The sequence below is a fragment of the Equus przewalskii genome, chromosome 3, assembly GCF_037783145.1.
Source record: "Equus przewalskii isolate Varuska chromosome 3, EquPr2, whole genome shotgun sequence".
NCBI lineage: Eukaryota > Metazoa > Chordata > Mammalia > Perissodactyla > Equidae > Equus > Equus przewalskii.
Window position 1 is genome coordinate 79951789 of NC_091833.1, and position 16416 is coordinate 79968204.

At 41.0% G+C, this 16416-nt stretch overlaps 1 protein-coding gene across 10 annotated transcripts in view; it reads right to left on the minus strand.

Moving 5' to 3' along the window:
• Nucleotides 1-16416, minus strand: part of CWH43 (cell wall biogenesis 43 C-terminal homolog) — a 68935-nt gene that overhangs the window by 18807 nt on the left and 33712 nt on the right. For 8 of the 10 annotated variants that reach the window (XM_070614979.1, XM_070614978.1, XM_070614982.1 and 5 more), the window contains 3 exons: nucleotides 15315-15459; nucleotides 11022-11083; nucleotides 5774-5929 (listed from right to left, as the gene is read on the minus strand). In XM_070614979.1, coding sequence (XP_070471080.1) covers nucleotides 5774-5929; nucleotides 11022-11083; nucleotides 15315-15459 — 363 coding nt within the window. Of the gene's footprint in view, nucleotides 1-5773; nucleotides 5930-10072; nucleotides 10336-11021; nucleotides 11084-15314; nucleotides 15460-16416 lie in introns of all 10 variants that reach the window. The other 2 variants (XR_011538757.1, XR_011538758.1) reach the window with 1 other exon arrangement.

Below are 16416 nucleotides of genomic sequence, written 5' to 3' on the forward strand. Positions count from 1 at the left end.
ACACAAGGGAGGAGAGCAAGAGAAAAAGAAGGAACAGAGAAGAACTACTAAAACACTCAGAAAAAAAAATAGGGACAAAATGGCAATAAATACATATTTATCAATAGCTACTTTAAATGTCAATGGACTAAATGCTCCAATCAAATGCCATAAGGTGGCCAAGTGGATAAAAAAACAAGACCCATATATATGCTGCATACAAGAGACATACTTCAGACCTAAAGACACTCAAAAACTCAAAGTGAAAGGATGGAAAAAGATATTCTATGCAAATAGCAAAGAAAAGAAAGCAGGGGTAGCAATACTTGTATCAGACAAAATAGACTTTAAAACAAAAACAAAAACTGTAACAAGAGACAAAGAAGGGCACTACATAATGATAAAGGGAACAATCCAACAAGAAAATATAACACTTGTAAATATCTATGCACCCAACATAGGAGCACCTAAATATATAAAGCAATTATTAACAGACATAAGAGGAGAAATAGATAGTAACACAATAATAGTAGGGGACTTTAACACTTCATTTACACCAATGGACAGATCATCCAAACAGAAGATCAATAAGGAAACACTGGCCTTAAAGGACGCATTAGACCAGATGGACTTAGATATATACAGAACATTCCATCCAAAAACCACAGAATACACATTCTTTTCAAATGCCCATGGAACATTCTCCAGAAGTGATCACACATTAGGCCACAAAACAAGTCTCAATAAATTTAAGAAGATTAAAATAGCACTATGCATCTTTTCTGACCACAAAGGTATGAAACTAGAAATCAACTACAGGAAGAAAACCAGAAAAGCCACAAAAATGTGGAGATAAACAAAATGCTACTGAACAATGATTGGGTCAATGAAGAAATCAAAGAAGAAATCAAAAAATTCCTGGAGACAAATGAAAATGAAAACACGACATGCCAAAATCTGTGGGATACAGCAAAAGTGGCTCTAAGAGGGAAGTTTACAGCAATTCAGGCCTACCTCAACAAAGAAGAAAAATCTCAAATAGACAATCTAAAAGCGCATCTAAAGGTACTGGAAAAAGAACAACAAACAAAGCCCAAAATCAGCAGAAGGAAGGAAATAATAAAAATCAGAGCAGAAATAAACGAAACAGAGACTGAAAAAACAGTAGAAAAAATTAATGAAACCAAGAGCTGGTTCTTTGAAAAGATAAACAGAATTGACAAACCCTTAGCTAGAGTCACCAAGAAAAAAAAGAGAGAAGGCTCAAATAAATAAAATCAGAAACGAAAGAGGGGAGATTACAACAGACACCTCAGAAATACAAAAGATAATAAGAGAATACTAGGAAAAGCTAGATGCCAACAAATTGGATAATCTAGAAGAAATGGATAAATTATTAGACACATACAACCTTCCAAAACTGGACCAAGAAGAAGCAGAAAATTTGAATAGACCAATCACCAGTAAGGAGATTGAAACAGCAATCAAAAACCTCCCCAAAAATAAAAGTCCAGGACCAGATGGCTTCCCTGGTGAATTCTACCAATCATTCAAAGAAGACTTAATACCTATCCTTCTCAAACTCTTCCAAAAAATTGAAGAGGAAGGGAAGCTTCCTAACTCCTTCTATGAAGCCAACATTATCCTGATACCAAAACCAGACAAGGACAACACAAAAAAAGGAAATTACAGGCCAATATCACTGATGAACATCGATGCAAAAATCCTCAACAAAATACTAGCAAATCGAATACAACAATACATTAAAAAGATCATACATCATGATCAAGTGGGTTTCATTCCAGGGATGCAGGGATGGTTCAACATCCACAAATCTATCAACATGATACACCACATTAACAAAATGAAGAATAAAAATCACATGATCCTCTCAATAGATGCAAAGAAAGCATTTAACAAGATACAGCATCTATTTATGATAAAAACTCTAAATAAAATGGGTATAGAAGGAAAATACCTCAACATAATAAAGGCCATATACGACAAACCCACAGGAAATATCATTCTCAATGGAGAAAAATTGAAAGCTATCCCTCTAAGAACAGGAACCAGACAAAGATGCCCACTGTCACCACCTTATTTAACATAGTATTGGAAGTCCTAGCCAGAGCAATCAGGCAAGCAAAAGAAATAAAAGGGATCCACATTAGAAAAGAAAAAGTGAAACTGTCACTCTTTGCAGATGACGTGATTTTATATCTAGAAAACCCTAAACATCCCACTAACAAACTTTTAGAAACAATAAAGGAACACAGTCAAGTTGCGGGATACAAAATCAACATACAAAAATCGGTTGGGTTTCTATACACTAACAATGAAGTAGCAGAAAGAGAAATTAAGAATACAATCCCAATTACAATTGCAACAAAAAGAAATAGCTAGGAATAAACTTAACCAAAGAGGTGAAAAATCTGTACACCGAAAACTATAAAACATTGTTGAAAGAAATCGAAGAAGACACAAAGAAAAGGAAAGATATTCCGCGCTCTTGGAGTGGAAGAATTAAGATTGTTAAAATGCCCATACTTCCTAAAGCAATCTATAGATTCTACGCAATCCCTATCAAAGTTCCAACAACATTTTTCACAGAAATAGAACAAAGAATCCTAAAATTTATATGGAACAACAAAAGACCCCGAATAGCCAAAGGAGTCCTGAGAAAAAAGAACAAAGCTGGAGGAATCACACTCCCTGATTTCAAATTATACTACAAAGCCATAGTAAGCAAAACAGCATGGTACTGGCACAAAAACAGACACACAGATCAATGGAACAGAACTGAGAGCCCAGAAGTAAACCTGCACGTTTATGGACAGCTAATAGTCGACAAGGGAGTCAAGAGCATACGATGGAGAAAGCAGAGTCCCTTCAATAAGTGGTGTTGGGAAAACTGGACAGCCACATGCAAAAGAATGAAAGTAGACCATTCCCTTACACCATGCACAAAAATCAACTCAAAATGGATTAAAGACTTGAATGTAAGACCCGAAACCATGAGACTTCTAGAAGAAAACATAGGCAGTACGCTCTTTGACATCGGTCTGAGCAGCATATTTTCAAGTCCCATATCTGACCGGGCAAGGGAAACAAAAGAAAAAATGAACATATGGGACCACATCAAACTAAAAAACTTCTGCACAGCAAAGGAAACCATCAACAAAACGAAAAGACAACCTAACAATTGAGAGAAGATATTTGCAAACCATATATCAGATAAGGGGTTAATATCCAAAATATACAAAGAACTAATACAGCTCAACATCCAATTAGAAAATGGGCAAAAGATCTGAACAGAGATTTCTCCAAAGAAGATATACGGATGGCCAACAGGCATATGAAAAGATGCTCGACATCACTAGCTATCAGGGAAATGCAAATCAAAACTACAATGAGGTATCACCTCACTCCGGTCAGAATGGCTATAATTAACAAGACAGGAAACAGCAAATGTTGGAGAGGATGTAGAGAGAAGGGAACCCTTGTTACACTGCTGGTGGTATTGCAAACTGGTACAGCCACTATGGAAAGCAGTATGGAGTATCCTCAGAAAACTAAGGATAGAGCTACCATATGATCCAGCTATCCCACTGCTGGATATTTACCCAAAGAACCTGAAAACACAAAGGCGTAAGGATACTTGCACCCCTATGTTCGTTGCAGCATTATACACAATAGCCAAGACTTGGAAGCAACCTAGGTGCCCATCAAGGGATGGATGGATAAAGAAGATGTGGTATTTATACACGATGGACTACTACTCAGCCATAAGAAATGATGGAATCCGGCCATTTGTGACAACATGGATGGACCTTGAGGCTATTTTGCTGAGTAAGATATGTCAGAGGGAGAAAGTCAAATACCATATTATCTCACTCATAAGTAGAAGATAAAAACAACAAGAAACAAACACATAGCACTGGAGATTGGATTGGTGGTTACCACAGGGGAAGGGGGAAGGGGGGAGGGCAAAAGGGGTGATTAGGCTCACATGTGAGGGTATGAACTATAATTAGTTTTCAGGTGGTGAACATGACGTAATCTACACAGAATTTGAAATATATTATGATGTACAGCCGAAAATAAATAAATTAATTAAAAATAATAAATAAATAAAATGTAAAAAAAACTTACCTCAATCAACATAAAGAAGGAAACTTTTTTTTTTTTTGAGGAAGATTAGCCCTGAGCTAACATCTGCTGCCAATCCTCCTCTTTTTGCTGAGGAAGACTGGCCCTGAGCTAACATCCGTTGCCCATCTTCCTCTACTTTCTATGTGGGGCACCTGCCACAGCATGGCGTGCCAAGTGGTGCCATGTCCGCACCCGGGATCTGAACCAGCAAACCCTGGGCCACCAAAGCGGAACATGCAAACTTAACCGTTGTGCCACCAGGCTGGCCCCAAAAAGGAAACGTTTTATTTTACTTCTACTGTTACTGCTACAAATACTTTGCTGCTATTGCAGCTGCTGGCTACTGAGCATTCACCACACACTATTCTAAGAACTTTATGTGTCACTCAAACCTCAACTAACTTTAAGAGTTAGCCACTACTATTTTTCCCTTTTGGTAGATGAGAGATTTGAGGCTTGGAGAGGTTAAACAAGTTGCCCACAGTGACACAGCTGTTCACTGGCAAGAGTGAGGATTTGCACGGGGCAGCCTGACCCCAGAGCCCATGCACTTCACAACTCCATTGCACTCGCTACACAGGGCAAGATCAAATACAGGAACGGAAGCAAATCAAGGCTGGGTTACAGCTCTCCTTACATTCACTGCCCACACTTTGGTACAGTTTTTTCTTGTTGTAAAGAGAGACAAGGAAGAAAAAGAGAATGGATAAATGTCATTTTTCCCCCAAACAAAATGATGTCTGAGAAGTCTCTAGAGCCATTAGCTGGTAAGAGTAGTAGAAATGTCAAATAATAGTAATGGATAGGACATGTTCTGGGTTTGGTTTTGTGCAAACGTTTCCTCTCATTATCCAGTCATGGGAGGAGAAAAGCGCACGTACTCCAAATCACATGTTTTACTGCAAATGGACTTCTCAGATAATCTCTATTTAAAACTAAACAAAACCCAACATATTTCACACGGTAGACTATCTGCAATGGAAACGAATTATCCGCTCGCCACAGTCTCAACACTAACTGCCCATTAGAATAACCTGGAAAGATTTTTCAAACCCCAAAGCCCAGACAACAAAGAGATGCTGATGAATTGGTCTAGGGTGGGGCCCAGGAAGTGGTAGTTTCTAAAAGCTCTCCAAGTGAGTCTAATGTGCAGCCAGCGCTGAGAGTCACAGCAAGCCAGCGATGCTAAGAGGCTTTCTTCCCACGTGGCTCTGTCCGGCACTGGCCACGTAACCCTAGGGAAGTTATTTCACGTTCCTCAGCCTGAGCTTTTTTACCTATAAAATGGGGATAACAAGAGTACCAACCCAACGAGGATTAATCGAGATAAGACACAGAGCACTGAACAGGGTCTGGGACACAGAACACTCAAATATGGTGCTAAGGACGGTGATGGCGAGGATGATGCTGATGTGATCTTTTGGCCTGAGCTTGGTCCTGTAACACGGTTCTCTGCCCCAGAAAGCAGAGACCATCACTTCAACCCAAGCAGGCTTTGATCATCTTTACCATGAGCTCGCTTACCTGAATGAACCTCCAGAACCAAATATAACTTGTAGCTCATGGTGGGATAATATTTAGGTCCCTAGAGGGGATGCATTGCCTCGTAACTGTAGTCTACAACATAAAGGAACTCACTCACCTGGGATTGAAATGAATTTTCTCAGGAACTTCCCTGGGGTCTGTGACCACTTTCTGGTTGTCTCTATAATCAACGGGGTCATCAGGGATGCTAAATTTAGCCATCTGAATTTCAGAGTCACTCAGTCCAGCATGGGAGATTCTTGCATAACCCAATCTGTGGCAGAAATAGAAATGCTTTGTAAAGGTTTTATCATCATACAGAAATCTGATGAGATACCCTCATTATTAGCCAATTTCCCATTTCTAACTCTACCTTGTACATCACTAGAATTAATTTGATTTAATACTCTAAATATTTATCAAAATATTGCTTTTATGATATAAATGAATAAGGAACATGCACATAGATTTAATTAACTAAACATACTTGACAACTTTACTCTACTTTTTTACACCAATGAATATTCTGCCTACACAAATTGCCTCTTACACAATTATGTTTTGAGTCAATAACAAGAATTCTTCAGAATGATAGGAGCATATGCCTAAATCATTTCTTACCTTTAAAAATCCAAATACCACATGCAAATTTCCATCCACGCTAACAAGTCTAAAATAAAAGATTTTATATATCTGAAAAAATGGCACATCCTGGTTTTGCTTAGAGCTTTCAGTTCTCCAGAAAATCAAAGCACTTTATGGATGTTATCCAAATAATTATGGAGAAGCTCAGGTGGAAAAATGAGAGAATTGTGAGCAGCCAAGAATTCCTTTCCTTTTCTTTGTTTTTGTTTTTGTTTTGGTGAGGAAGATTGGCCCTGAGCTAACATCTGTTGCCAATCTTCCTCTTTTTTTTTCCTCCCCTCACCCTTGGTACATAGTTGTATATCCTAGTTGTATGTCCTTCTAGTTCTTCTATGTGGGATGCCACCACTGCATGGCTTGACAAGCAGTGTGTAGGTCTGCACCCAGGATCCAAACCGGCGAAACCCAGACCACTGAAGCGGAGCAAGGGAAGTTAACCACTGCACTACCTGGACGGCCCCAAGAATTCATTTTATTTTATTTATATTTTGCCTCTTCAAAAGAAATAATTTGGGGCAGGCCAGGTGGCGCAGCGGTTAAGTTCTCATGTTCCGCTTCTCGGTGGCCCGGGGTTCGCCGATTCAGATCCTGGGTGAGGACATGGCACCGCTTGGCAAAAAGCCATGCTGTTGTAGGCGTCCCACATATAAAATAGAGGAAGATGGGCATGGATGTTAGCTCAGGGCCAGTCTTCCTCAGAAAAAAGAGGAGGATTGGCAGTAGTTAGCTCAGGGCTAATCTTCCTCAAAAAAAAAAAAAAGAGAGAGAGAGAAAGAATTGTTAGGGGCCGGACCGGTGGTGTAGTGGTTAAGTTTGTGCAATCTGCTTTGGTGGCCTGGGGTTTACAGATTCAGATCCCAGGTGCACACCTACGTATCACTCATCAGGCCATGCTGTGGTGGCATTCCACATACAAAATAGAGGAAGATTGGCACAGATGTTAGCTCACAGATAATGTTCCTCAAGCAAAAAGAGGAAGATTGGCAACAGACGTTAGCTCAGGGCCAATCTTCCTCATGAAAAAAAGAAAGAAAGAAAGAATTGTCAGCTTCAGTCATTCATTATTCAGTGAACAAGTATATATGAAGTCCCTACTACATGTAGGCATTGTTCTAGGTATGGGGGATAAACTGAACAAATCAAAGCCCTTGCCCTCATAGAGCTTTCATTCTAGTTGAGGAGGACAAATTAAATATGCATGTATGTGTGTATAAAGTCTATCAGGTGGTGATAAGAGCCTGAGCACTAAGGGGGCATAAACAGAGGAAAGAGGGTGGGGAATGCTAGGTGGCAGAGGTCGCTATTTTATGGTGGATGGTCAGAGCATCCCTCTCCGACAAAGTGACATTTGAGCAAAGAACTGAATGAAGTGAGGGAGCAGACATACAGATATCAGAGGAAAGGAGTTCTAGGGAAAGGGGACAGCAAATGCAAAGGTTCGGAGGTAGAATGTGCTCCGCTTTTTTGAGGACCAGCTCTGCAACGACTGGAGTGGAGTGCATAAGGGGGAACCTGAGTTTGCATAGGGAGTGGGGGTGGCAGATGATGCAAACCCTTGCAGGTTGCTACAAGGACTTCAGATAAGTTCTGAGAGTGTGATGGGAATGCAGAGGCTTTTGTGCAGAGATGCGATGGCTACCGTGTGGAGAACAGACTCCAGGCAAAGGGTGGTAGCCAGGAGACCAGTTAGGAGGCCCCTGCAATAATTTAGGTGAAAGACGCTAGGGGCTTGGGCTAGGTGGCAGGAGGAGGAACTTAAAACAAAGCCTGCAATGACTTGAAAAATAGTGACAGAAACTCAGAGCCAGGCAAGTGGAGACAGCAAGTCTGCCTGCCGTGAAGGGTAAGAGAAGAGCAGTGATGGCAACAGAATGGGGTCCAAGCTGTCCGACAGGTTGGTGTACTTGTCTAAGCTCAGGGCCCAAATCCATGCAGGTCCCTGTCCCTAGTAAATCTAAGTTATTTATTTCCCAAATCTCTACGATCAAATTCTAATCTGTTTCATAGATACTGCCTTCAAAGGAGCTTCCCAAAGTCCTTGAAAATGAGGAAACTGAAAATCCAATCTTCTACTAAAACAGGGGATCTCTCCCTGTGGTCCAGTAAGTATATATTAAGTGCCTACTAAGTGCAGGACACTGAATTAGATGACTGAGATAAAGCCTACAGAATTGGTTTGTGGACAGAAACTGAAAAACAGTTGTCCCTAACTTCATTAATTTGGGTATTTTCAAAATTACCTTCCCAGCTGCTGTAGACTGAATGCTTGTGTCCCCCCCAAATTCATATGTTGCAGCCCTAACCCCCTGTGTGGCCATACTGGGAGATGGGGCCTCTAAGGAAGCAAATGAGTTAAATAAAGTCACAAGGGGGGGACCCTGATCCAACAGGATTAGCGTCCTTATAAGAGGAGATGCAACAGAGCATGTGTGCTCACGTGTGCTCTTTCTCTCTGTCTCCAGCACTGTGAGAAAATAAATTTCTGTGGTTTAAGCCAGCCAGTCTATGGTATTTTGTTCTGGCAGCCGGAGCTGACAAATATACCATCTTTGACAGTCACATTTAGTGTACACACACACACATATAATCTGCCATCCCACTCTCCTAGGGAGAGGCAATAAAGGTCTCGGGCCACCAATGTACAAAGAGAGCCCAGGGATTAGCAATTAGGGGCACTGGTGCTATAAAGACCACTGTTCCTCGGCAACTAGCACTTTTGACAACTTGAACTTAGACCTATCTCACTCTATATCATAAACTGATTTCTGGAAATTCTAATATCCCTATTAAAACACTTTAATTTCAATTTAAACAGAAACAGTGTTTTCAATCTGAGGTATCGAATACTTCACAAACCTAACACTTCGGCACACTCCCTCCCAGCTTAGCCCTTTGGGGATACCAAGATAATAGTCAAGCCATCTCTCCTGCAGCCACGTGGGCATGTGCTGAGTTTCTTTTTAGAGTTTCTGAATTATTAATATAACCGGAAGGATCTTAGCATCTTGAGGGCCTCCTTGGCTCACCTCAGTAAGCATATGAACTGATGGAGTCATCCAGGAACCAAAAAAGGCCACCATTTTACTAGGTAACATCCAAAGTCCTTAGTAAGAGTCCCCAGGACCTTACGTGCTCCCCTCCCTCCCTGCCTGTACACTCCCCCTCACCTCCTCTACCACCATCCCACCTGCACACACTCCAGCCCCACTAGCCTCATTTTTCTTCAAACATATCAGCACTCCAGCATTTGGGCTTTTGCACTAGCTGGTCCTTATACCTGGAAGGGTCTTCTCCCAGGTAGCAAGATGGCCCACTCCTTCAAATCTCAGCTCCAATGTCATCTCAATAAGACCTACCAATCCTCCTATTTACAATCACAACCCCACCTCCATATTCCAGATGCTCCTTACCCTGCTCAACTTCTTCCCACCACACTCATCACCTCCTAAAATATGCTATCATGACATTACTGATTCCATCATGCCAATCATTGTCTATCTTCCCTCTGCCAGGGTAAGGATCCTTCTCCGTTTTGTTTACTGCTATACCCCCAGTGCCTGACATGCACTGTGCTCCATCTATACTAGTTGAATGACAAATGGAGTAAAGAACAGGAGAACCTAACAGTTTGCTTTCACTGGGCTATAACGCAGAACTGAACAAGCCATATCTCCAATAGGAGAGAAGTCGACCCTGCAATTCTATTTTATTCCTAGAAGGCAACCATTTTCCTTCATAAATGTAGACCACAGATCTCAGAATATAAGCTTACTTAAGGAGTGATCAGGTCAACATCAGCCCGTCTTCCGGTAGGCAATGCCAAGACTCCTCTGGGTGATGAAGTGCTCTGTACGGAGAGGGGACTAAGGCCCAGAGAGGTCCATCTTAGAAGCCCACAGTAGAGTTCCCAGCACCGTCCCAAGGAGGGTAGTCAGAGGCCTCAAGTCAAACATCTCCAAACAGATTCTGTACTAATAGGAGGAGCCTGGTGAGTTTCGGGGATGGCCTCCAGCACGTTCCCTCCACTGAGGAACCCTGAAAGTGGAGGGACCTGTGAATCAAATCACTGTCTAGATGATCTGCCCCCCTTGCCTCTCTCATGTCACCTCCCATCTCACTCTACTCCAGGCACGCAGGCCTCCTTGCTATTATAAAAACACCAAGCCAGCTCCACTCAAATTCTGTACCTGCTATTCCCTCTGTCTCGAGAGCTCTTCCAGGATATAGGCAGTTGGAATCCCTCATTCCAGTCGGGCTGCCGCCTGGACATCACTCCATCAGAGACGCTACTCTGTCCATTCTATGTAACACACCACAGCCACCCCCGGTACCCTCATCCTTCTTACCTGGTTTCATTCTTCTTTTTCAACACATTTATCACCACCTCTCCTATTCTATTTCTTATGTGCTTATTTTCTGTCTTTTTCCACTGGAATGGAGGCTATATGAACAAGGATTTTGTTTTGTTCCTCTTATATCCCCACTGCCTAGAAGAACACCTGGCACATAATAGGTATATAATAAATACTTGTTGAATAAATGAATGAATGAAAGAATGAATGGTCAGTCCCTTTTTTTGGTATTAAACTTTTCTTCACTTTATTTAAAGAAAAAGTTAAAAAAGGAACTAATTGCTTCCATAAAGTTTTTCCTTTCAAGATAGACCCCAAAGATCCCAGTCAACAGATTAAAAAAAAAAACTAACAAACACCTATGCTCACCTGATCAGCCCTCGATACATAATGTATTCACACCATCTGTCTTGATCTGTGCTGTCAATATCCTAATAAAGAACAGAAAAGAGAATGTTTAAAGCATAAAAAATAGTGCTCTATTCTGAACTGCCAAGAAAACATGTGAGCTACAGTAATAAATACGGCTTTGTGCATGCTATTTTCTCGGTCTGGCTCCTACTGATCGGATAAGGTCCAAATTGTTTATTCATTCTACAGATATTTCTGGAGCACCTACTATGTGTCCATCCAGCCCCTGTACTAGAAGCTGGGAATACAAGGAGGAAAGTGGTCTAGATCCGGAGCGAGGCAGGTAAATCAGCGGTTACAATACAGTCGCTGGCTCCCTACAGCTTTCCAGGTCCCTCATCCCAAGCAGAATTTACGGCATCCTCATCGGTCATCCTATGCAGTACTTTCTGCACACCAGCTACACCATTCTGTACAGCTATTTGTTTATATGTCTCCACCCTCCCCTCCTGAGCAGAGGGATTCTTAATCACTTTGGCTCCCTGGTACTTAGCATGAAGCCTGGCATTCGGCAGGCACTCAATCTGTGTTTGTTAAATTGAATCACTGGAAATAAACACATTTGGGAAGTAATCATGAGTCTTTTTGATGTTGAAAGCTTGAGACCAGGGTTATTTTTCATCAGAGAACCAGAACATAAACATGTTCTTTTTCTATAACGTGTTGGGAAAACTCTCAATATGGAGCTTTTATACTGAAGAAATTTCCATTTTCTACTTTTAAAACATCTCATAAATAAAAAACACATCTGACTTTTTCCCATTTCTCAATTTTACTATTAAAATTTAATTTAAAACGTATTTTAAATACATAATTTAAAACAATGTCCTGCCTGGTGGTGCAGCAGTTAAGTTTACCCGTTCTACTTTGGCAGCCTGGGGTTCACTGGTTCGAATCCCAGGCGTGGACCTACACATCACTTATCAAGCCATGCTGTGGCAGGCATCCCACATATAAAGTAGAGGAAGATGGGCATGGATGTTAGCTCAGGGCCAGTCTTCCTCAGCAAAATAAGGAGGATTGGCGGCAGACACTAGCTTAGCACTGATCTTCCTCAAAATAAAAAACCATATTTTTAAATCACTAAAAGAATACACCACAATTTATTATCTATTTCTCAATTTTTTTTCATAAGCTTAGTGGTGGACACATGGATGCTTGTTAATTAATCTTTTCGATTACTCTTATATCACACACATACATAGGCCTTTTGTATACATGAAAAAATTATAATAAATGTTAAACATTAAATTAAAAAAATTTAATGATGAAAAAGCAAATAAATTGAAAGTACTGTTCTGATTTGCCTTGGGAAGAAATAAAAATTTAGTCATTCTGCTGTATATATTGGGAATAATAAATTATGAATATGTTTAACTATCATTTTATTTTACTAGGTTTTTAGAAGATGCTGTCAAATTTTAAGATGGCAGAATTTAAATACTCATTTCTTAAAGAGAAAAATCTGTTCATCCAAGCATTTATGATTAAAATTGCTCTCTGCATTAATAAACTTCCCAATAGAAAAAAGCCATATAAGAATCCACTGCCAGTCTTGACACAGCTTCTGACTGTGACAGTGGAAACCAACAGAAGATTAAATAAAAATCAAATAAAATTCCTCTTTCCTAACACCATGCATATCCCTTACACACACACGCACACACACACACAATGTAAGAATCCTTCCCTTATTATGATGTGATTTTTCCTTAGACTTGCCAAATATCATCTTGTCTAATATTCTTTTGTACTTTATAGACCGTGTATTTGGACATTTATCTTATTTGATTTTATACATACAGCCAGACGCACATAATATGTACATATAGCTACCACTCATCGAGTGCCTCCTACACACAAGGCTGAGGACTTTGCAGGCATTATCTTATAGTCCATCCTCATAACAACCCTATGATACAGTAGATATTACCATCACCACTCTACACATGTGGACGTTGAGGTCCACAGACCTCAGTCCCCAGAAAGGTGAAATAATTTGCTCCAAGTTCACACAGCTGAGAAATACAGCACCAGCTACGCTAGTGAACGATGAGAGACCATACAGAGAGGGAGCCCCAGCCAAGAACCAGCACCAAAGCCACAGACGTGAGTGGGGCCATCTTGGACACCCCCAGCCACAAGCGAGCCACCAGCTGACTGCACGAGTGAATCCAGGCAAGAACAGAAAACCACCCAGTCGACCCACAGAAGCAGGAGACTATTAAACCACTGCTGCTTAAGTCACTAAGGTTTCAGGTGGTTTGTTACACAGTGATAAATAACTAACACAACCTCTGTGATTCCACACTCTCCAGATTTTCCCTTTACTCTTCTGACCTTTCCTTAATCGCTGTCCTGAGATAATCTCCCTTCTCTTCCCTCACCCATCACCCCCATGATAGCCACATTAAATGTGGCTTTATCAGGGGTTTTCTTTCGTCTTATTTTTGCAATTCTCTAACCTCATGAGCAATGTTATCTGTTTCCATGGTTTCAACGGTCAGCTAGATGATGTCACCTCCTTAATCTGTATCTCTAGTCCTAGTTGCCCTTCTCAATTCCAGATCCACATATCCAGCTGCCTGATGGCAATTTCCATTAATATCCCACAGATACCTCAACTCAACCTAAAGCTGAACTCATCATCTTCTTTGCAAAATTCTTCTTACTTATGAATTTCCTATAATAACAAATGTCACCATCATGAGCTCTCTGACTAAAGCCAAAATCCGGAGTCTGTACTGGCCACACTTTCTGCCTTATCCTCTAGGGCAGAGATGAACTCATCTCCCCAGTATCTGCCTGGCCCTTCTTCCAAAGGTGTAGTATTTTTAACTAGGTATCGAGGTTAAATATTGCAACTCCCAACTTCCTGTATGGTAGGGTGTGGCCATATGACTAAATTCCAGTCAATAAAATATAAGTACAAGTGCTGGAGGTCAGTTTCCTGGAATTTTCCTTTAGAGATTTCTTGCATATGCTCTTGGCCCCTTCTTTATCCTTTCCTCTGTCTTGCTAACTAGAACACGGATGTTGCCATCTTGGACTGGGAGGCAAACTTGGGAATGGAGGCCTCATAAAGTGGAGCCCCAAGACAGAAGGAGCACACTCCGGATACCACAGGATGCCACACCAGTGCTGACTCACCTGCCCAGACTTCTACATAAATATACTTCTCTTAGTTAAACCACTGCCATTTTGTGTTTTCTGTCTCATGGAGAAAACCCTCATCACACCATGCTCTCTCTCACCTATCTTTCAAAGCACTTGATAAGATGGATAAGCTTTTTTGTCTGCAGATATTATCTCAAGACAATGAAGTCAAAAATAAAATGTAAAGGACCAAGAAATCTACTTAGGGCTTAACTAAATATAACAATTATATTTCTCATTATAAATTAAGGCATTTAACACTCCAGTTGTACAGCATATATCATATAGCAGTCTCCAAGATTTGATTTGTGTGTCAGTTCCCCAGAGCATGACTGTATCTGGGTACAGTGACAAACTCGACTGTTTTGGATCTGAACAGGTAAGTTCTAATTCAGTGTCATTTAGTGAGGCCCTGTCTGGCTGGTCAGCCAGCCTGTCTGTGTGCCATTTCATTTCATCTTTTACTCTCAGCATCATAATTAACTTGCATAACGTGGCAGATTGTATTTTCTAAACATGGCTAGAGTAACTGACTTTCCATATGGTATTCTTATAAAGTGACTTAGATACTCGTTGATGGAGTTTATGTTTCTCTCACTTGAATGTGAGCAAGCTGTGACAATGGCAGAAGTCACACTACATGACTTACAAGGCTAGGTCATACAAGGCAATACAGCTTCTTCCTGGTTCTCTTGGGACACACACTCTTGGAAGCCAGCCATCATGCAAGGAGGAAGTCCAAGTAGCTCATGGATGCCACCCAGGACCCCAAGCCCAAAGCCCCAGGGGATCTTGTATTCAACAGCCAGCAACTTGCCACTTCTGAGTCATCTGCAAAATGGCTCCTGCAGGCCCCAGTGGAGCCATCTAGCGGCACGGAGCAGAAATGAGCTGTCCCCACTGAGCCCTGTCCAAATGGCAGATTCATGAGCAAATAGATGACTACTGTTATTTAAAACCAGTATGTTTTTCAGTGGTTTTCTATGCACCAGTAGGTAATCAGAATACATATTAAATAGTTGGAGTGGGATTTTTTTTTAAACATGGAGAAACATTTTACTTAATAAATCAGAAATCGTATTAAGATTGTGTTACCTTCACATTACCGTGTTCAACAAGCTGCAGATAATCCCTGGAACCAGGTGCTGAAGTGACATATCCCAGAAATATCACTCGATTAGAGCTACTTTTCAGTAGTTTTGAAACAGCAATAGCCTGAAGTTTCCTGTCGAGGTCATCTCTAAAAAAATGCAAAAATGTACCTCTTTATCGTATTTGCAAAAACAATTTTTAAAAAGTCTTAGGTTCCTAAGTTCCCAAAGAATATCTTCAAGCAGTGCACAAAACCAGAGTCACTCCTGCTTCGGCAAATGTCTTAATGTACAAACGAACAAGGCAGAGACACTGTTTCCACAGAGTAAGCCAACAAATTCTGACTAAGAACAACATGATCTTTCCCCACAAATCATTTGGAATCGAGTTGATTTAAATATCAACTCTAAAAATAGCATTTGTTTGATTTTTCATCAGACCTGGTCATCAGTATGACATCTAAAGACTAGTAGTCAAAAAAGAAAAAAAAAAGATCCTAAAGTACTGGTAGAGGGAGAATCCTAACCTTCACAGAACATACCAGGCTTATATAACCTACTCAGCTCCTTCAGCTGAACACCTTCTAAAAGCCTCGCTGGCTCTGCTGGTCAAATACTGGCTACACATGATGTTTTTATTATGCTAAGCACTGCAGATGTATAACTGAGATAATTAGGCAGGTACATCAAACTTTTGGGTGGTTTATGGTCAGTCTGTTTGGGAAAAAATAGGCAGATCATATCTGACATGATGCAGCCAGGAAAACTGAAACCACTCTAGGTGTTTCAAACCAAGTGAATTTAACACTGGGAAATGATTAGCGAGGCGACGGGAAGTCAAACAGGAGTCAGTGAGGCAACCAGAGTTTAGCAACAATGAGAAACCAGTACCACTTCCAGGGCTAGAGGAACAGGGGGAGATGATATTCCCAGAGTCCAGAAGCCAGCCCTGACTGGAGATGGCACTACGGAGAACGCTGCCCAGAAGGAGCTGGGGCCACAGAAGAGATTCAGCTGCTGCGTCACAATAGACAAAGAAAAGAAAGAGAGAAGGAGAACTACCCTGCCTTCGTCCCGCCTCCTGCCCTCCACCTTGCACTAGTGCC